This window comes from Achroia grisella, unplaced genomic scaffold (genome assembly GCF_030625045.1).
Source record: "Achroia grisella isolate CSIRO2021 unplaced genomic scaffold, CSIRO_AGI_Agris_v1 utg146, whole genome shotgun sequence".
Classification (NCBI taxonomy): Eukaryota; Metazoa; Arthropoda; class Insecta; order Lepidoptera; family Pyralidae; genus Achroia; species Achroia grisella.
Genome location: NW_026712636.1, coordinates 5,294,546 through 5,318,062, shown reverse-complemented (window position 1 = coordinate 5,318,062; position 23,517 = coordinate 5,294,546). Strand labels below are relative to the sequence as shown.

Here is a 23,517-nt window from a genome sequence, read left to right as displayed (position 1 = left end):
TCACTCACGCATACTCATCCCATGTATGTCCTTCCTTGTCCTACTTCCTGAAACCATGCAACATGTCAAAGGACAAGAAGAAATAGAAAGACGACTTCCGCCCAGTTAGTTCAAGTTCAAGTTCACCGCCGGCCGCCATCGCTAACGCTGCTCAATTCGCTATCCGCCTGTACAAAACTATTATATAATAAACGCATAAAGTGAGAATAAATCCGTAATGTGTTGTGTTTGTTAATCAAGAAGTTTTAAGAAAAACATTATAAAAATATTAGTCTTGGTGAATAGAAAAGAGAACCAGCGCCGAGAATCATCGGGAGAAGTCGAAGAAAGAATTCACCGGTGAGCTCCTTTTGTCCTTTCTACCTATTCACTCGCAGATAATATACAATGTACCATGTCAGATTGACCTCCACGCGGTTGCGTCTGGAAACCATCGTGATAAATTCTTGGTGAATTTGTCACGATGTACTAACTGACCTAACCTCATGCTCAACTCATCATCCTCCACTAGTGCCCCGCCAGGGTAAACCTTAGCGCAGGCGAGGACAGCATTCCATTATCATTCATAAAAAAAATAGTAAATAACTCTGGTGAATTAACACAGCGTCATCTAGTCCCAAGGTAAGAGCTCGTGTTATGGGTACTAGACGACTGATATAAATACTTAGATATATTTTTGGAACTACATACATAATATACATAGTAAACACCCAGGTACAAACAATCATACTCATGAATACTGTTTGCACCGTGCGAGGAATCGAACCTGCGACCATCGGAAGTAAAGCGGTCTGTTAAACCGCTAAACCACCGGCCGTCAATTACTATTACAATTTCTATTACAAACAGCAATATTAATGAAATTAATACGCAATTAACATTTGTATAAAACCACTCTCAAAGTAAAAGTTATTTAAATTAATTCAGAATTAATACTATATCTATCTACCTACTGTTTAAATATATAGACTAGCTGTACCCTTGACTTCGTCTGCGTGCAATTTTACTTTATTTCTCTAAAATAAAAGTAGCCTAAGTTACTCCTTATTATATAAGCTACCTGCAAAAAAAACTCCCGTCAAAATCGGTCCAGCCATTTCAGAAATTAGCCGAAACAAACAGACCGACAGACAGACAAAAATTGTAAAAAATGTTATTTCAATATTACAAACAGACACTCAAAATTTATTTATATGTATAGATAACTAACTAGCTGTATCGGGTGGCGTTGCTTACGACTGGGATACAGGGTGTACACTGTACACTTAGTTTACTAGTTAATTCTAAACAAGTAAAGAATCATCATCATCGACTTCTTCCTTATCCCATTTATTTGGCGTCGACGTAATATGTTTTTTTCTTTTATTTAACTAGTAAAGAATATAAATAATAATAATAATCTCAGGACAATTCACACAGCGCCATCTAGACCCAAGTTAAGCTAGCTAAAGCCTGTGTTATGGGTACTAGATAACTGATACAAATACATAGATATCTATTTTTTTTGTAAATACATACATATTATACTTAGAAAATACCCAGACCGATACAAACAATCATACTCATGAATACAAATGTTTGTGCCGTGCGAGGATTGACCCCGCGACCATCGTTCGTAAAGCAGTGTGCTAGACCGCTAGACCACCGAGGTCGTATCGATGGTCGCGGGTTCGATATCATGGATGTTAGGAAGCTCTGTAACCGTAATCGAAACTATTGGTTATCCGATATAAAAGAATATTCATAACTGTAACCGAATGCGAAATAAAAGTTTTGAATAATACCGGATTGGGCCCGCCCCTAATTGAGACACGTTATGTAACCATTTTATTTGCATTTTACTTTTGAAATTCCTTAAAAAATTTATAACCGTAACCGAAATTATCCGAAACTAACGGATGATCTGAAATAATTTCATATCCGCATCCGTATCCGTATCCGGTATAATAATCATTCCTATATCCGAAACCTATCCGTATCCGAAATTTCATATCCATAACATCCTTGTTCGATATCTCTCACGGTACAAACATTTGTATTCATGAATATGATTATTTTTCTCTGCACCACCTATGGTTGCCTGGTAGAAAATACCGCCTGGTGTTAAGTCCGCCAAATGTACTGTACTGTTACTTTCCTACTGTGTGCATTAAAGTTATATAAATAAATTAGATTTTGCCCGCGGCTTCGCTCGCGTTAACTTATCCCCTTAGGAGTGGAATTTATCAAAATCCTTTCTTAGGGAATGCCTACGTCGTAGTAGCTTTATGCATGCAAAGTCTCAGCCCGATCGGTTTAAAATCGACAAAGTTTCATACAAAGTTTCATCCCCTATTTTATCCCCTTGGCCATAATATAAATTAAAATCCTTTCTTAGCGGATGCCTACGTCATAACATCTACCTGCATGCCAAATTTCAGCCCGATCCGTCCAGTGGTTTGGGCTGTGCGTTGATAGATCACTATGTCAGTCACCCTTGAGTTATATATATTTAGATAAATAAATAAATTATTACCCCCAAAATACTATAATATATAGGTCTATCACAATAATTTACTAATATATCACAATGATTTACAATGATAATCTAAAATCATATACTAGTGAGTCGGTCACGCGTACATATTTCCTTTATAAGTGAATTGTATTGAATAACTCGTGAATAGTAAGAAATGTTGATATCCTATCTCCAACAATGGATTCGACTCTAATCAGTAGTAATATTGTGATAGCTTATCCTTGAGCGAATATTAAAAATATATATGTATAATTTATAACAATAGCAACAATAGCTACATGTTTGTATGTTATTCTGTTAAATCACTCCATTTTTTATTCAACACGTGTATTGGGTAACGTGGGGTTGAGTTTTGATACACAGCAAACGCTGGTTCGGGACATAGAACTAACCAAATATGCTAATTTAAATGAAACGGGTTATTATTATTATACATAATAATAATATAATAATATATTGACGACCTCGGTGGTTTAGCGGTCTAGCACACCGCTTTACGACCGATGGTCGCGGGTTCGATTCTTCGCACGGCACAAACATTTGTATTCATGAGTATGATTGTTTGTCTCGGTCTGGGTGTTTTCTATGTATAATATGTACGTATTTACACAAAAAATATCTATGTATTTGTATCAGTTATCTAGTACCCATAACACAAGCTTTAGCTCGCTTGACATGGGTCTAGATGGCGCTGTGTGAATTGTCCTGAGATTATTATTAATAGGAAAATTCACACAAAGCTTATGTTATGGGTACTAGACAAGTGATATAAATGCATAGATGCCTTTTTGTAAATAGATACATAATATACATAGAAAACAGCCAGATGCATACAAACAATCATACACATGAATACAAATGTTTGTACCGTGCGAGGAATCGAACCCACGACCATCGTATAGTAAAGCGGTGTGCTAAACCACTACATCACTGAGGCTGACATTCCAGAGGACCAAGATGCCATGCCTCTTATCATGTAATTTCATTGCCTTGGGTACAACACTAATGTAAACTAACAGAGAGGCAGACAAGTCTCACTTGAAACACTTCTCTTTTGCGTCAGGACTTGAAAAGAAGTGACGAATAAAAATTCCTAGGGTTATTAGTGAATAAATTTACATTATTGTTGAATTCCGCTACCATTAGCATATGTGAGACCACATATATTCAATGTGGATACATTACCACCTCTTCTAGAAGCATCAAGACCTTCCCTTAGTGCGGATACCTTATCATCCCTTCTAGAAGCATTAAGACCTTAGCACAATGTTGATACCTTACCATCGCTTCTAGAAGCATTAAGACCTTCTTTCAGTGTGGATACAATTACCAGCGCTTCTAGAAGCATTAAGACCTTCCCTCAGTGTGGATACCTTACTACCGCTTCTAGAAGCATTAAGACCTTCTTTCAGTGTGGATACAATTACCAGCGCTTCTAGAAGCATTAAGACCTTCCCTCAGTGTGGATACCTTACTACCGCTTCTAGAAGCATTAAGACCTTCTTTCAGTGTGGATACAATTACCAGCGCTTCTAGAAGCATTAAGACCTTCCCTCAGTGTGGATACCTTACTACCGCTTCTAGAAGCATTAAGACCTTCCCTCAGTGTGGATACCTTACTACCGCTTCTACAAGCATTTAGACCTTCCCTCAGTGCGGATACCTTACTACCGCTTCTAGAAGCATTAAGACCTTCCCTCAGTGTGGATACCTTACTACCGCTTTTAGAAGCATTAAGACCTTCCCTCAGTGTGGATACCTTACTACCGCTTCTACAAGCATTAAGACCTTCCGTCAGTGTTGATACCTTACCACAGCTTCTCGTTCTCTTCACAGTTCGTTCGTTCGTTCGTTTCGTTGATAATTGAAGCATCAACAGGCGATGAATAGAGTTTAGATATAGCTTGGAAGAAGCCTATAGCTTATTCGCCGACCAGACTACAAGTTCATACATTTAGTTCTACAGGTGCAACGGTCACTTACCGTGGCCAGTCTAGGAAATACGTTGACCAGCTCCTCTGCCCCGTAGGTCTGCTGGGTGGCGATCCCAGCGAACAGCACCGACAGCAGTCCGGAGTAGACACCGGGCATCCCGTGCAGGTTGTGCACGCCGCAAGTGTCCAAGATACCCAACTTGGTGAGCCGCGGCTGTACAACATACGATAGAACTCATTTTAACATTTAGTTAATATCTCTCAACAGTACACATAGTCCGATCAACTAGTCCCGAGATTTTTTTTATTGGATTGTTTGGGCTACTGTCAGGTGCCTGTAGCACCTGCAACATACAACAGAACTCATTGTAACATTTAGTTAATATCTCTCAACAATTCAGACAGTCTGATCAACTAGTCCCGAGATATATTTTTTTTATTGGGTTTTGACTTTTGTCAGGTGCCTGTAGCACCTGCAACATACAACAGAACTCATTGTAACATTTAGTTAATATCTCTCAACAATTCAGACAGTCTGATCAACTAGTCCCGAGATATATTTTTTTTATTGGGTTTGGACTATTGTCAGGTGCCTGCAGCACCTGCAACATACAACAGAACTCATTGTAACATTTAGTTAATATCTCTCAACAATTCAGACAGTCTGATCAGCTAGTCCCGAGATATATTTTTTTTATTGGGTTTGGACTATTGTCAGGTGCCTGCAGCACCTGCAACATACAACAGAACTCATTGTAACATTTAGTTAATATCTCTCAACAATTCAGACAGTCTGATCAACTAGTCCCGAGATATATTTTTTTTATTGGGTTTGGACTATTGTCAGGTGCCTGCAGCACCTGCAACATACAACAGAACTCATTGTAACATTTAGTTAATATCTCTCAACAATTCAGACAGTCTGATCAACTAGTCCCGAGATATATTTTTTTTATTGGGTTTGGACTATTGTCAGGTGCCTGCAGCACCTGCAACATACAACAGAACTCATTGTAACATTTAGTTAATATCTCTCAACAATTCAGACAGTCTGATCAACTAGTCCCGAGATATATTTTTTTTATTGGGTTTTGACTTTTGTCAGGTGCCTGTAGCACCTGCAACATACAACAGAACTCATTTTAACATTTAGTTAATATCTCTCAACAATATACATAGTCCGATCAACTAGTCCCGAGATATATTTTTTATTTTTTTTATTGGGTTTTTTGGGCTATTTTCAGGTGCCTGTAGTACCTGCAGCACTGCGACCTACATAGATCTATTGTGCTCGCCCTTTTTCAGAGCTCGCTACCTAGACCCGTCAGGGACAAGAATTGAAGGATATTCTTATGAATCCGAGATAAGCAGAGCTTGTGTTATGGGTACTAGACAACTGATAGCAGTAGATAGATATTTTTTTTTATAGAAATATAAATAATCTTTATTCAAATAAACTTAATATAAGCACTTTTGAATAGTCAAGTTTTTTTACTCTACCGTTCATTCGGAATGTAGACTCATCACAAGAAGAAGCAAGAAACTTGTGTGTTGCTCTTTTAAATATATATATATTTACTTATATTTAATTAACAACAAGGATTAGGCATGCGAAATACATACACAACTGACAACCAACGATCCCCTTCCTATATATAGCAAGGATTGTTGGTTGTCAGGTTGACTTCCACGCCGTTCCCTCTGGAAACCATCGTGATAAATTCCTGGTGAATTTGCCACGATGTGCTAACTGACCTGACCTCATGTTAATCTCATCATCCCCCACTGGTGCCCCGCCAAATTAAACCGTAAGCACAAACGGGTGCACCATTTTATTATCGTTATATCATCCATAAGAAATATACATAGGAAACATCCAGACCAATACAAACAGTCCTACTTATGAATACAATTATTTATACTGTAGGAATCGAACCCGAAATTATCTGAAATTGAGGCGTTGTGGTAAACTGCTAGACCACTAGACCGCAACAGCGTTAAATGGACATGTCGATTATGAGATTCAGCGGTGGTATATGTACTATAATATAATCTATACATATAAATAAAATTGGAGTGTCTGTTTGTAATATTGAAATAACCGTTTTTTACTACATGCATATGACTATAAATACGGTACATACACCAAAATAACATTTTTTACAATGTTTGTCTGTCTGTTTGTCTGTTTGTTCCGGCTAATCTCTGAAATGGCTGGACCGATTTCGACGGTACTTTTTTTGCAAGTAGCTGGAGTAATAAGGAGTAACGTAGGGGATTTAGACAAAACAAAATTATAAGTTACTTATGTGTCCATGTATTGACAGCCTCGGTGGTGCTAACGGTTTAGCACACCGCTTTATTTCCGATGTTTCGATTCGCAGGGTATTAATTTTGTATTCATGAGTATGATTGTTTGTATCTGTTTGGGTGTTTTCTATTTATATTATGTATATATTTACAAAAAAAATAGGTAAGTATTTATATCAGTTATCTAGTACCCATAATACAAGCTTTGCTTACTTTGGGACTAGATGGCGCTGTGTGGATTGTCCATGGATATTTTTTTAGATTCAAAATATCTTTATTCATGTAGGTCTATTACAGACTTATGATATGTCAAATCTACCGTCAGTTCGGAATGATTTCGAGATGAGAAGAACTGACAAGAAACTCAACTCGTATTGTTTTTGAATGAGCTTATACATGTTTAAACAGATGCCATCTTATAAAAGATTTGTTCATTATTATTTATTTATTTGTTTGCTAAAATTGCTACAAAGGGTGGACTCAATGCTATAGCATTTCCGTTGGGAAAGTAGATTGTTAGTAATGTGGACTGATGATCATATCGCTAGCAATGTACCATGTCAGGTCGACCACCACGCAGTTGCGTCTGGAAACCATCGTGATAAATTCTTGGTGATTTGTCACGATGTGCTAACTGACCTGACCTCATACTCATCTTATTATCCTCCACACCATAAACCGTTAGCGCAGGCGGGTGCACCATTCCATTATCATCCATAAAAAAATGATATAGCATTCTCTCCCAATCAACCATAATGTCATAGTAACTGACCGTGAGGTAGGTGTACCCGATCACGCTGACCAGGGCGGCGCCCACGCCCACAACGATGGCGCCTCCGGGGCCGACCTCCATGTTGCACACGGAGCCCACGGCCACCCCTCCCGCCAGCGTCGAGTTCTGCACGTGCACCATGTCCAGCCTGCCATGGTGCTTGCTCACAGCTGACGACACCACGAACGTTGTCACCTGTTGACATTTTCATGGTAATCTTTATATTAATACTAACTACTCGGCCCGGCTTCGCACGGGTCTACATGTATTATACATAACCTTCCTCTTAAATCACTCTATCTATTAAAATAAACCAAGTCAAAATCCGTTGCGTAGTTTTAAAGATTTAAGCATACATAGGGATAAACAGCGACAGCGACTTTGTTTTATACTATGTAATGACTAGCTGTCTCGGCAAACGTTGTTTTGCCATATAAATTAATAACGCTATAAAAAATAGGGGTTGGTGATAGTAGGGTGAAAATCTAGAGTATGTATTTTTTAATGGCAATAATAAAAAAATACAAAAAATTATCGATAAAAGAATTTGGGTTGAACATTAACACTTAGTGGTATAAAAATTAGTTATAAACCTATTGTCAGACCTACTGAATAGACATTTAAAATTCCATCAAAATAGGTCAAGCTTTTCGGTGGAGTATAAACACGAAACATGAGAATTTTATATATCTGATTTGTGTCCAGACCGAGTGAGTGCCTTTCCGTGGTTACAATGAAAAGAGGACGAGACAGGCCACTAACTAACTGGCTGATTGTTCATAGGTACATGAAGAAGTTGGGCCTGTCAAATGATGATGCTTACCAGCGAAATGATTAGGAATCATCAAGATTAGGAACGCGGAACCCGCTTAACGGGAAGGCGAGGATGGAGAAGAAGAAAGAAGTGTCAAGAATGAGAATATAAGGAAAGAGAATCTTTTTTGATATATATTTGATTTCATCTCTAATTTAATGCATTTATTTAGTAATTTGATATAATAATTTATATGCTGCTGTCAAAAATCGTTATTGTTGTGATGTAATAAATATTGTTCTATTCTATTCTATTCTCTCTTCTTGTTGCACATTGTTCTAGAGGAACCGTTGTCTGAGGCAGCGAGAACTAATATAATAATGTAACTGGCTTACTCAGCAAACGTGGTTATGCCATATAAATTAATATCGCTGTTAAAAAATTAGAGATAAAAGTTGTGGAAGTTATTTAAAAAAAAAAATAGTCTGTAGTCTGTAGAAAAGTTGAGTGTTGAGTTATGGGAAGAAAAATTAGTCGAGGAGAAAAAATGTGGTAGAGTTCATTTTTTTAATAGTAGTTCCTTCAATAGCAGATAGAGTGAAAATTTATATTGTATGTATTTTTTTAATGACATCATCTATCATGAAAATAAAAAATAGTAGTTCCTTCAATAGTAGATGGAGTGAAAATTTATATTGTATGTATTTTTTTAATGACATCATCTATCATGAAAATAAAAAAGTACATGGTAAAAATTTTGGGGTTATCACTTAGGGGGTACTAAGTGATAAGGGTGTTCAACCCCAAAATTAACTAAAATATAGATAATATAGGCAACAACCTATTCACAAGCCTACCTCAATACATATCAAATTTCATCAAAATTGCTTAAGCCGTTTATGAGATGTATTGCAACTAACAATATGACACTGGAATTTTATATATATAGACGAGTGAAATACACATAAGACTTAATCATGAAATACTAAACATTCCACCATTGTGACCTGAAGGTCGTCGCGAGTGTGTACCACGCTCGGTGTCATGTTACCACACCCTGGGCCCCGGCGCGGCGTCGGGCCGGCGTAGCGTCTCCCACTAGGCAGGTGATCTCATTAAATTCCACACATTACTCAGCTTAAAGCTAAGGCGCTAACTTTAAGTATGTCAAAAATTTTAGTACTACGAGTAAAACAAAGTAACTGGTAATATTTACGAATATTAAACACTAGTGACCCGTCCCGGCTTCGTTCGGTTGCAATTGTTATATGCATAATTTTTTTTATTAATAATTATAGCTACTGTTCAAAATCTACCCTGTACCATCGTAAGCACAGATTATTATATTAGAGTCCGTTAGTTTGTGTTCCCGCGGTTTCTGTTCCCCTCCCTTACCTACAGTACTGAACTGACCGTACGTGCCTTGACGCGCGCGCGCATTGTGTTGTGAATTAAAATAAATTAGAACTGTTAAACCTACTGTGAAACCTACTGTGAAACTGGAAAGCTAGCGAAGATATCTTCGAGACCCTGAAGCCCAAGAAATCCGCAGAACCATACAGGTACGTGACAGACGTTTTTCCCTATATATATACATAGTACTTTCCCTAATATTTTGGTAGCAGAGAGTAGTTTCCCTAACAGCTACGGTAATTTATCTTGATCTTAATCATTACATAGTATAAAACAATATCGCTGTCTGTCTGTTCCTATGTATGCTTAAATCTTTAAAACTACGCAACGGATTTTGAAGCCGTTTTTTTAATAGATACATTGATTCAAGAGGAAGGTTTGTATGTATAATACATGTACACCTGGGCGAAGCCGGGGTTGGTAGCTAGTAATGATATAAACGCGAAATTTTCTGAGTATGGATGTTTGTTACACCTGGTCTTACGATCTCGGTGGTCTAGCGGTTTAGTACACTCTGCTTTACATCCGATGGTCGCGGGTTCGATTCATCGCACGGCACAAACATTTGTTTTCATGAGTATGATTGTTTGTATCGGTCTAGGTGTTATCTACGTATACAAAAAAAAACTATGTATTTGTATCAGTTATACCCACAAAACAAGCTTTAGCTAGCTTAACTTGGGTCTAGATGGCGCTGTGTGGATTGTCCTGAGATTATTATTTATTTTGAAAACTAACAGTGAAATACAAATAATATGTACTTAAAAATAAGGCAAATTAAAGGTTTTATTTAAGATCATTATTATTATTATTATTATAGAAAAAAAAACAAATGAAAATTCAAGTACATCTTAACGAAAATATTATAACGTACACGTGAAGTGTAAAATTGGGTGAGTATTACCATAAATAATATAATTGGTATTACAAAACTCTACATTAGTAGCGATGTTAAAACACCGAGGGTAAATTAATGTGCGTGAAGATGGCAGGCTCGCCGCACCTACTTCAGATTAGTACAGGCATGCGTGGCGTAAACTGGATAAACATAAGGTTTAAGACCAACTTTACCTACAAGGATACCAGTTGATGAAGTACCCCATTACACAGGATATATTGACAGGATATATTGGAATTACCCTTAAATAAATTCAAAACATCCGTTAAATCATATTTACTGAGCAAGGCCTATTACTCACTAAACGATTACTTGAATGACGAGCGTGCATGGCAATAGTTTTCATGTTCGGGATTTTCATTTAATGTAAGACATAGACATCTATATAAATACCTATGCATTGTAAATAAACTGGCTTTTAAAAAAAAGTAATTCTATTGAGTTTCTTGCCAGTTCTTCTCAATTGGATCTATATACCGAACTGGACGGTAGGGAAAAAATTATAATGTAAAAACTTGACGTTCATAAGTGGTTAAAATGTCCTACATGAATAAATGATTTTTGAATTTGAATTTGAATTTGAACAGGGTATGGTCCAAGTAATTGAATTACTACTGCTTCAAGCTATGACTGTTTTTTTTTTTAATAATAATGGAATGATGCACCCGTCTGCGTTAACGGTTTACGCTGACAGGGCACCAGTGGAGGATGATATGATGAACTTGAGGTCAGGTCAGTTAGCACATCGTGATAAATTCACCGGGAATTTATCACGATGGTTTCCAGGGGGAACCGCGTGGAGGTCAACCTGACATGGTACATTGTTAGCAATGGGAACATCACTCCACATTACTAACAATCACGTACATGGTCGCGGGTTCGACTCCCGCCCCGGCTGACGGGGCACCAGTGGAGGACGATAAGATGAACATGAGGTCAAGTCAAACAGTCCATCGTGACAAATTGACCAGGAATTTATCACGATGGTTTCCAGGGGGAACCGCGTGGAGGTCAACCTGACATGGTACATTGTTAGCAATGGGACCATCAGTCCACATTACTAACAATCACGTACATAGTCGCGGGTTCGACTCCCGCCCCGGCTGACGGGGTACCAGTGGAGGATGATAAGATGAACATGAGGTCAAGTCAATCAGTCCATCGTGACAAATTGACCAGGAATTTATCACGATGGTTTCCTGACATGGTACATTGTTAGCAATGGGACCATCAGTCTGGGGACCATCAGTCATCAGTCAGGGGAACTAATAATCCCCTTCCCCCAGCTATGACTGTTGGACATATCAGGTATATGGTAGCCAGAGATATAGTAAGAGTAAATGGAAGGCTCGTGTACCCTTTCATGTACATTTTGGCTCTATTGGTATCATCTATTGGGATAACTGAACTCAAACTTTGAATGTAATCAATACATTTATACATATAAATTAAATTGGAGTGTCTGTTTATATAAAAAACGATTATTTCAATAATCGTTTTTTACTACATGCATATGAATATAAAATACGATACATACATCAAAATAACATTTTTTACCATTTTTGTCTGTCTGTTTGTTCCGGAGATTTCAGAGATTAGTCGGAATAAACAGACAGACAGACAGACAGATAAAATTTATATAAAAAGTAACATAAATTACTCCTTATTATATCAGCTACCTACCAATAAAAGTTCCGTCAAAATCGGTCCAGCCATTTCAGAGATTATCCGGAACATACAGACAGACAGACGAAAAATTGTAAAAAATATTATTTTGATGTATGTACAGTTTATATTCATATGCATGTAGTAAAACGAATATTTCAATATTATAAACAGACAGTCCGATTTTATTTATATGTATATATATATGTATTGCCCCATTATAGCTCAGTCTAGACCGTAGACTGTATTGATTGATATTTGAATACTTAGTTTGTTGAATTGATGTTATCTCTTTATATTCAACTCAATCACTACATTTTGTTTGCTCTACTCACTATTTCTAAGAATTAATATTATATTAACGAGTTATAATTTAATACTATATTTTAAACTGTACATTTATCAATTTAATTTTTCAATTCAATAGTTTATATGCAACTAGCTACTCGCTCCTGCTTCGCACGGGTGTACATATATTATATATATAAACCTTCCTCTTGAATCACTCTATCTATTAAAAAAACCGTTTCAAAATCCGTTGCGTAGTTTTAAAGATATAAGCATACATAGGGACAGACGGCGACAGCGACTTTGTTTTATACTATGTAATGATACTATCACTATCATCTAATAAAATATATTACATCTGTCTGTACGTAACACTCTCATATTAGGGGGGAAAAATTCAAATTCAAAATATCTTTATTCATGTAGGTCTATTACAGACTCTTATGATATGTCAAATCTACCGTCAGTTCGGAATGATTTCGAGATGAGAAGAACTGACAAGAAACTCAGCTCGTATTATTTAAAAAAAAATGTTGTACACGGATTGTTAGTAATATGGACTCATGACCCAATTACTAGCAATCTACCATGTCAGCTTGACCTCCACGCGGTTCCCGCTAGTGTGATAAATTCCTGGTGAATTTGTCACGATAGACTGATTGACTTGACCTCATGTTCATCTTATCATCCTGCACTGGTGCCCCGTCAGCCAGGGGGGGGGGGGGGGGAGTCGAACCCGCGACTATATATATATATAGTAAGACGGTGTGCTGTGTAATATCAAATGAGTTATCTTGAACCAGATCTTCTTGAATGCCATCTGAACTGTTCCAGGAGTTTTGTGATTAGGTGAACCGTCTTTGCGAGTTACAAGCCTCCAAAGTATCGTAAAATTGGTAAAGTTTGAATCCACAGTACGTGGGTCTTACTTCGTTACAACAACTTTATAACATACTCGCTGTACCCGCGACTTCGTCCGCTTGGAATTTAACTTCATTTTTCTAAAATAAAAGTAGCCTAAGTTACTCCTTATTACATCAGCTATCTGTTAAAAAAACTGCAGACAATATCGGTCCAGCCATTTCAAACATTAGCCGGAGCAAACAGACAGACAGACATACAGACAAAATTGTAAAAAAATGTTATTTTGGTGTATGTAACGTATTTATATTCATGTTATGCATGTAGTAAAAAAATGCTTATTTCAGTATTACAAACAGACACTCCGATTTTATTTATATGTATAGATTTATATATATAGTAAATTCGTACAGGTGAACATTTTTCTTGAAAATTAGTTGAGAAAACTCAAGTTAGTCATTTTTAGAATAATGTCTGTTGGCGACAGACATCTGTTTTTATATATACATATATATACTTATTTTTCACAAACGTTTTTTTACGTAAAATTTTTATTTTTACATTTTCGTTTTACTATTAAGTTCGTGATAAATATACACCTTACAGCAGAGGTTTTTGTGTCGTAGACCCTTTGCCATATTTTTCGGTTTCGGGTAGACCCGTAGATTCTTACCTGGTATTGTTTTTTTTGGAAATTTCTAACTGTAGTAAAGTTTAGTGTTGAAAATATAAAGTAAAAACAACAAGATGACTGGTGTCGCAGACCCCTTGCAGTTTGTCATAGACCCATGGGGGTCGATATATACCAGTTTGGGAATCACTGCCTTACAGGATAGATTGGTGAGATTTTATGACTGTTTATCAGGCACCTATTAGTCGTATGCTACAAAAATATTTGAAGATTAATTTAAGAATCATAAACTCGAAATTTTGTGGGTATAGATGGATGTATGGATGTTTGTTACTCTTAGACGCTAAAACTACTAAACGTATTTTGTGGAAGTTTTATGGTAATATAGCTTATACATCAGATTAACAAATAGGCTATAAATTTTATACGAGTGAAACCGCAGGATTTGAATTATATAACTGTGAGTTTTATATAAATGTGTAGATCTGACAAAAAAATCTTTGATAGTTCGATTAGGAGCTGTTGGAATAGAATAGAATAAGAATAGAAAATCATTCATTCAAATAAACTTAATTTAAGCACTTTTGAATAGTCATATTTTTTTTTAATCTACCGCTCATTCGGAAAGCTGTCTCATCACAAGAAGAACGAGCAAGAAACTTGTGTGTTGCTCTTTTAAATAATCCTTGTAAGTTTACATTCGAGTATTACGTAAGCAGATTTATTACAATAAATGGGGTAAATAACCCCCCCCTCATCCCCCTTGTCAGCAAAATAAGCAAAGCTCTTACCCCCTCCAACATGACTACGTAAACATTTTTCAATTAATATATTGTTTTTTAGCAAAGACAATGTGAAGGTTGCCATTCGTGTAAAAAAGTAAATAACTAGTGATGACGTAATCATCATCTAGACTCCCCTGCCCCCCATGTTATCCAAAATAAGCAAAACAAAGTCCCCCCGCCCCTTTATAGTGCTTACATACGTAATACTTGAATGACTGCGTGTAAGGGGCTTACACGCAGTCATGAATTAAGAAAGAAACAGTTTGTTAGTGTTAATACAGACATAGGCGGATCTGCCTTAAGGCCTTTTTGGGCTGCAGCCCAAGGCCCCGAGGATACAAAGGCCACCCAGTCCCCACTGAAACGATATTTAGAATATAAAAAAATATCTAGAATGTTAAAAAACCTATCATAAGGTTGGTAACACTGAGATCGTACCTAGTAATTAATAGTTGATTTGTATTTGTAGAATATAATTGTTTGGCTGAAAGGAAATTTCCAGCGCCGTAAAATACTTAATAAAAAAAAAATAAACCCATGCAAGTGCGCGTCTAAGGAACGGGGAATTTTCGTATTTTTTTTTAGTTGAGTAATATAATTAGGTACGATAGGTAGGCCCCTAAGTAGATATAGCTCAGGGCCCATAAATTCCCGATCCGCCCCTCAATACAGAGTATGTCTAAACTCACCGTGGCTGCAGCCAGCGACAGGTATGTGTTGATGACAGCTCTCTGATACTCCACGTCGGTGTTGGTCAGCCCGGAGTTGAAAGACGGCCAGTAAATCCACAGGAATATAGAACCTAAAACAATACGCTTAGGTTACAATTTATATATTTATTAAAGCTTTGCATTCCATAAATTTAAAGAAAGAAGTTTAGAGTAAGCAGTTGGTATGTATAATTCAATATAGATCAATTTTGGACCCTGTTGGGCACAGCGAGTAGAAAACAAGAGAGGCAGACGAGATAATTTTTGTATATTTTTATATATATATAAATTATTTCATTAATTTCGATTATAAGAAGATTGAATAAGAAATATAATTTTTGTAATAAATTGCAATTATTATTTAGTCGTAATATTAAAATCATCATTAATTCATTCATAATTTAAGAGCTACACTCTTGTCGGTGGTGCTCTTGCCACTTTCAGCGATCTTCCATAATGCTCTTTAATTCTTGATACGTCTAAATATTGTTAAAATTAATAATATATACAAGAAAGTTCATCAATTGGTTGCTTTAAGAAAAGGTTAAAATCACACTATTTATCGACCTTAGTATAATTATGTAATATTATGTTATCTGTGGTATAATCGTTTCGTCATATATATATATATATATATATCTTTTATTTATGTTTATTTTATTTATTATTGTATATTTTATTATAATTATAATATAATATATAATGTGTTTTTTTCTCATTTTTGGACATTTCATAGAGACACATTTCACAGATAAGATAATATTATTTAATGATACTAAAATGTGTTTGAAAAAATATCATGCAACATACAAAATACAACACGTATGTAGATATGGTGGGTGTTGTGTGAGAAGATGATTATCGAGCGAGTTTCGATAGTAATAACAAATGAAGACGTGTGAAGATAGATCAATACATCAGCTCACAATGTACTGTTCAGTTGAGCCGTAATTACGGCGGTTATAATACCGTACAAATATGGGGAACTCAATAATACCCAACATTCCATTATTATTTATTACTTGCTGTTCCTGCGACTTCGTCTGCGCGGAGTTTACCTATATTTTTCTAAAGTAAAAGAATTATTCTAAAATAAAAGTAACCTAAATTACTCCTATTATATCTGCTACCTACCAATAGAAGTTCCGTCAAAATCGGTTAAGCCATTTCAGAGATTAGCCTGTACAAACAGACAGACAGATAAAAATTGTAAAAAATGTTATTTTGGTGTTTGTACCGTATTTATATTCATATGGATGTAGTAAAATACGGTAATTGCAATATTACAAACAGACACTCCAATTTTATTTATATGTATAGAAGATGATTCAGAAATATCGAATACACGGATGGCATTACTTATTTATATTATTAACCGGATCTTAACACGACTTAAGTATCGTGTTAAGATCCGGTTATTAATAAAAATAATCATTACATAGTATAACCGGATCTTAACACGACTTAAGTATCGTGTTAAGATCCGGATAATGATAAAAATAATCATTACATAATATAAAATAAAGTCGCTGTCGCTGTCTGTCCCTATGTATGCTTAAATCTCTAAAACTACGCAACGGATTTTGAAGCGTTTTTTTTAACAGATACAGTGATTCAATAGGAAGGTTTATATGTACAATACACGTACACCCGGGCGAAGCCGGGGCGAGTAGCTAGTGTATAATAAACTCGAAAGTTTAAAAATAGCATTACCTATATTTTGATAGTAATATCCATCTAAAAAATAATATCAATACATAATCTAACTAGTAGTGCCCGCAGTTATAAATACATTAAATTTATAGCTTACGTATTATTCTAATGTATAAGCTATATTACTGTAAAATTTAATCAAAATCCGTTCAGTAGTTTTTGCGTGAAACAGTTACAAACATCCATCCAACCAAGCATATAAGCAATTAGTAACATTCAACTTGAATTAATACTAATTGTACCCGCGACTTCGTCCGCGTGGAATTTAACTTTATTTTTCTAAAATAAAAGTAGCTTAAATTACTCCTTATTACATCAGCTACCTACCAATAAAAGTCCCATCAAAATCTGTCCAGCCATTTCAGAGATTAGCCGGAACAAACAGACAAATAGACAGACAGACCAAAAATTGTAAAAAATGTTATTTTGGTGTATGTACCGTACCGTGTATTTATATTCATATGCATGTAGTAAAAAACTGTAATTTCAATATTACAAACAGACACTCCAATTTTATTTATATGTATAGATGTACATATTATTGACATATATAATATACTACTATATATATGCATATATCTTGAAACTCAAAGCATGCTGTAAATACCTACCTATAAATACGGGAACAGTTGGTATAAGAACTCCCTTCCGATTGATCCCCCATCCAATTCAAACGGGGATCGATATTACGATGGCCTGAACCGAGGTTCGAACCCCTAGCGGTGCCCTCAGACTAAAGTCGTATCCGTCAGGCAGGAGTTGGCTTTCAGCCGCTCTATAAGTCCTTCCTTTGGTTTGGAGTGCCATCTGCACTCGCCCCCTATCGTCCGGTGAAGCTGTAAAGGCCAGCTGCGGCCAGCAGTAGAGTAGTCCGAAAAAATATAAGATCATTAGAATTGTATAGAATCACGACAGATTTTTGTTGCTGTATCTAACGTTGGTAATCCTTAAAAATAAATAAACACAAACTTTCGCGTTTCTAATATAAGTATTAATAAAATAAATAAAATGTTTGTTCTAAGCTATCAATTGAATATCGATGTTGGAAAATATAAATTAAGTTACGTTCACAAATTAGATTTTAAAGCGAAGCTACTGCTCCACGGATTTGTTTTAATTACTTTAAATTACAAAACAAAGCTAGTATCATGATTTGAATAAATTGAACGCCGAGTGGGTACTTCACTTACCTACAGCCAGCTTATTTACTAATGAAAATTGTTTCTCTTTCCGTTGAGAATTAATTATGGGAATTAAAAAGTTACTAGTAGATATTTTTTTTTTTTTTTAATTGAGAGTCTGTTTAATGTACTCTTATGCCTTAGCGTTTGCGCTTTTGGTTTACGCTCGCTTCAGCAGAGTTGGAACGGATTTTTTCAACTTATGTTTTTATTAGGTGTAAAATTGAATTCGCTTGTTGTAATATATACATTTTTATAGATATATATAACATTATTAAATATTATAATAAAACAAAATTAACCAAGTAACAACAAAAATAAAAATTAACGAAGACAAAACAATATGAAACAAGTAAAGGAACAAAACAAAACGACAATAGATGTAAAACGAAACAAATGAAAGATTAAACAAAATAACAAAACGAAGAAAAAAGGAAACAAAATAAAGACGTTGGTGGTTTGGATGACGATGGTATGGATATGATGATGGTATGAGAATGTTGATGATAGAGGTATGGGAATGTTGGTGATGATGATTATGTTTGATTGAAATGTTTGAGGTTGTGAATGATGTATGATATGTGTGATGTGAAAGTGTCGATGGTTGATTGATGTTTGATGATGGATGGGAGATGGAATGGTTCTGAGACCCGAACCATGCTACAAGCCGTCTCATGGTCGAGCCTCGTGGGACCAAACCTCGGACACTCCTTGACGAGATGCTCCATAGTTTGCGGAGCATCATCGTTGCAAGGGCATTTGTCGTCCGAGGTGATCCCGAACCGTTTGAGGTATGATTTGCAGTATGAATGACCGGTGAGAAGCTGGGTGAAATGAAAGTTTGGAGGGAAGGCTTGTATCACAAGCAGCAGCTCAGCGTAATTGCTGCACCACTGCTTGGTATACTGGCAATTGTCTGTCGTGTCGTATAAGTCCTCTAGTTCGGCTTTACTTAACTGCATGAAGTGATGTTTTATGTAGCTGAGGGGGAATTTGGAGAATGAAGGGGATGAATGGGAGTTGGCTGCTGATTTGGCCGCGAGGTCGGCCTCCTCATTACCAGGTATCCCGATGTGTGATCTGATCCAAATGAATGAAATGTTGATGTTGTGATGTTTGGCTAGATGGAGTAATTTAAAAATGTTGTTACAAAGATGATTGGTGCTGTTATGATTGGACAGTTCCATCAGCGATGACTTGCTGTCCGTGAGGATGATTGCGGGTGACAGTTTTTTCGTGATGATGAGTTGGCATGCTTGATCGATGGCGGCCATCTCCGCTTGAAACACCGAACAGACATCATGCAGTTTGAGCTTCTTGCTCAGAACTGTAGAGCCGCTCGGGTTCCGGATGACGACCGCTGCACCGACCTTGCCGTGGTGCTTACTACCGTCAGTGTAGCAAGTGAATGAAGTGGGGTCGAGAATGTGTGTGAGTTCCTCGGCAGAGTCGGCCTCCATGAAGGAGATTCCCCTTCTCTGCCTAGGATGTAGGAGATCGGATGGTGGAGTGGGTGAGTCGAGTGGAATGTCATGTGGCAGAATTCCGGCTACTCTGCGCACCCGAGCAAGCTCGGCCTGCGCAGCCGCCCGAACCCTGCCACATATGGGATGAAGACCGGCCAGGACGATAGCCGCGGGTGTGCTGATCGTCCTGAACCCTCTGATGATGGTGATAGCGAATGATCGTTGCAATGAGGTGAGTTTGGTTTGACAGAGTTTGAATTTGAGCGCTGAGCTCCAAATTCCGGAAGCGTAACAGATAATGGGTTCAATGACTTGATGATAGATGGTTCTAATGTTTCCGGGGCTGACACCCCATGTGGGACGGATGAATTTGATGATTTTATGGTATAATTTTTTACATTTGTCGATGGTGTGGTTGACATGTTGGATGAAGGTGAGTTTGCGATCGATGATGACTCCGAGTAGTTTGATATGGTTATGAAATGGGATGATGTGACCGTCCATATAGATACGGCACTTACGAGCTTTACTGGTGAAGGTGATGGCGACAGTTTTGGATGGTCCGAATGAGAGTTTGGAATCTAAACCCCAGTTGTGAATTTGATGCAGAGCCTCATCCGCGGTCTCCTGAAGTGTGGCCGCGCTTTTCGCCTGAACAATCAGGAGCACATCATCAGCGAATGCTTGAAGATGGCATCCTTCCGGAAGGCTCAGGTCGAAAAGCCCGTCCAGGACCAGGTTCCACATTGCCGGCCCACATACAGAACCCTGTATGCAACCTCTCGACAGTGGTTTGGCGGCTGAGGCATCTGCCAGATTTAGTGAGACTGTTCTGTCCCTCAGATAGCTGGCCAGAACAGCGTATACGTTTCTGGGGCAACCGATGAGTCTAAGTCTATTTAGGATGTTAGGCCACCAAGCGTGATCAAAGGCGGCTTTGATATCAAGGGATACGGCTAGGACTTGGTAGCCGGATGTTGAGGCTGTTCTAATTTTGCTGATGGCATTATCTAAAGCGTGTGCGGTGGAGACTTGGGGTTTGAAACCATATTGACGGGAGTTGTTGACGTTTGTGGTGTAGATGTGATGAGTGAGGCGTTGCATGACGAGTTTTTCCAATAGCTTTCCTAGGATGTTGAGGAGACCTATTGGTCTAGAGGTAAGGCTATTGGCGTTACTCTGTTGACCATTCTTTGGGATGAGTTTGATGCGTGCTACCTTCCAAATCGTAGGGAAATGTCCTATCGCAAGGCATCTGTTCATGACGGTGGTGATTACTTCGGGAATGGATTCGACGACTGCAACAATAATGTCGGCGGTAAGGTGATCTGGTCCGGGAGCTTTTTTTGGATTGCTTTCTTTAGCAGTTAGGAGGACTTCATCTATGGTGAAAGGGGGTTCATTAGGGGTATTGGGAGGGGGTAGATTTGACTGTATTCTATGTTCCAGGTGGGCCTGCCTAGTGTCCGGCGTATCATCAGGGAAAAATTTATGGAGAATAGCTTCGGCTGTTTCAATTGGGGTTTGGGTGAAAGTCCCATCGGGTTTTTGTATTGTAGTTGGAGGTTGCGGTGCAGGTGCGGTTTTAATAATTCTATTTGTGACAGCCCATACATCCTCTTTTCCCTGTCTATTGCAGAATTCGCGGAAGTGCTTGTTGGAATACTCACTGAACAGCTTTGAGTATTCCAATCGAAGGGAGTTTTTTAAAGCTATTGCTTCATCCAGCGGTCTACCCTGTCTTTTTAACCTACAGAGTTTATGATGTTGTTTAATAACCTTTGCTTTACTTTGTTCCAGGTCATCGTTCCACCACGGGCATCGGGCTTCACGGGGCCGGGAGCAGGGAAGCTGATCGTCGCAGAAGGTTTGTATGCTATTGGTTAGACTGTGTATGTAGCTATCTAGTTCTGTAGAGTTCATGTTAGAGATTCTATTGTGGTCTTTTATTTCCAGGGGGAGATGATCGGTAAGTTTTTCTTTGAATTCGTTCCAGCATGTTCCAGAGGTGGCGTACTTGAACGTGGTAAGTTTGGCTTGTTTTTTCAGGATTCGTTTTTTGATGTAGTAATAGAATTCAATGCCGTGGTGATCCGATGCCGGGCAGATGTCGGGATTGACTTTCCAGTCCGCTATCCTATCTGCAGCTCGTCCTGAGGCCAGCGTGATGTCCACTATGGATTCGTGGATGGTATCGACTGTAGTGGAGGTGAAGGTGGGATGATTTCCAGTATTGCAGACGGTAAGATTGCATGTCATTGCTAAATCCACTAGTAGATATTACAGTCAGACGGAAGGTCGACACCTTTGGCGAGGGTGATTTTGCTTATTGAAACCAGTAGCTTTTTTATTGGGTTGTTTGGGATATTGGCAGTCAAGGTTTGGTTGAGATCGCGCACGTATACCCCTGGTATTTGTTTCTACTTAATCTAGATAGACATAACCTCAAAATAATGATAGGGACAATAACGGGCCATTGTTCCTTAAACAAACACTTATACAAAATTGATGCTACAGACAGCCCCCTTTGTCGGGGCTGCTTTGAAGCTGAAGAAACGGCGGCTCACGTAATCCTGGAGTGCACGGCAGTGGCCCAACAACGAAAACAAATCCTCGGAATGGTGAGGTCGCTCCGTGAAGCCTGTGAAGACACCAGCAGTCTTCTGCGCTTTTGGCTGGCTACGTTAGTAGTCTGGCTCTGCACGCACAACGGCCCGAATGAGAGGCTAATTGCGGATACTGGAGTCCAACATACAATTACATTTACATTTACCCCTGGTGTTTCAGGCGTCCATAGGCTACGATACCCATTTACCATCAGATGGGCCGTATGATCGTTTGCCACCATAGTAGTATAAAAAAAAATATTTATTATTATTTTCGCGTTTAGTATAAATTTTTTAATATAATCGGATTTTTGATTTTTTTTTCTTTAACACCAATTATTGATTTTTTTTTATTGGGTTGTTTGGGCTATTGTCAGGTACCTGAACCTGTAGCACTGCGACCTACATAGATCTATTGTGCTCGCCCTTTTTCAAAGTTCGCTACCTAGACCCGTCAGGGACAAGAATTGAAGGATATTCTTAGGAATCCGAGATAAACAGAGCTTGTGTTATGGGTACAACTGATAGCTCTGTACGTAGATTATTTTTTTATAAATTCTCAGGTGCCGGTAGCACCTGTAGCACTGCGACCTGTATTGATCTAATGTACTCGCCCCCTTTCAGAATTCGTTACCTAGACCCGTCAGGGACAAGAATTGAAAGATTCATGAGTATGATTGTTTGTATCTGGGTGTTTTCTATGTATTTACGAAAATATATATGTATATGTATAATATTTGTATTAGTTATCTAGTGCCCGTAACATAAGCTTTATCTAGCTTAACTTGGGTCTAGATGGCGCTGTGTGAATTGTCCTGAGATTATTATTATAATTATATATATATATTTATTATATCTCCCTTTTTACGGGGGTAATATATTCAAACACAAAATATTATTATTATTAACATTATTAAGAGATTATAATTATGGAATTGTTGAAGTTATATCTGTAATTACTGAAATTTTAATGTTCGACCCAACGTGCAGCACTGCTCTATTGGAAATGAAT

At 37.6% G+C, this 23,517-nt stretch overlaps 1 protein-coding gene across 1 annotated transcript in view; it reads right to left on the bottom strand.

Annotated features, from left to right (window-relative positions):
- Positions 1–4,010: 4,010 nt before the first annotated feature.
- The window catches only part of LOC131855563 (ammonium transporter Rh type A), a 56,345-nt gene continuing 36,838 nt past the window's right edge, over positions 4,011–23,517 (bottom strand). The window contains exons 5-8 of the mRNA XM_059206838.1: positions 15,519–15,631; positions 7,535–7,729; positions 4,502–4,666; positions 4,011–4,421 (exon numbers count right to left, since the gene is read on the bottom strand). Of these exons, the coding sequence (XP_059062821.1) occupies positions 4,011–4,421; positions 4,502–4,666; positions 7,535–7,729; positions 15,519–15,631 (884 nt within the window). The remainder of the gene's footprint in view (positions 4,422–4,501; positions 4,667–7,534; positions 7,730–15,518; positions 15,632–23,517) is intronic.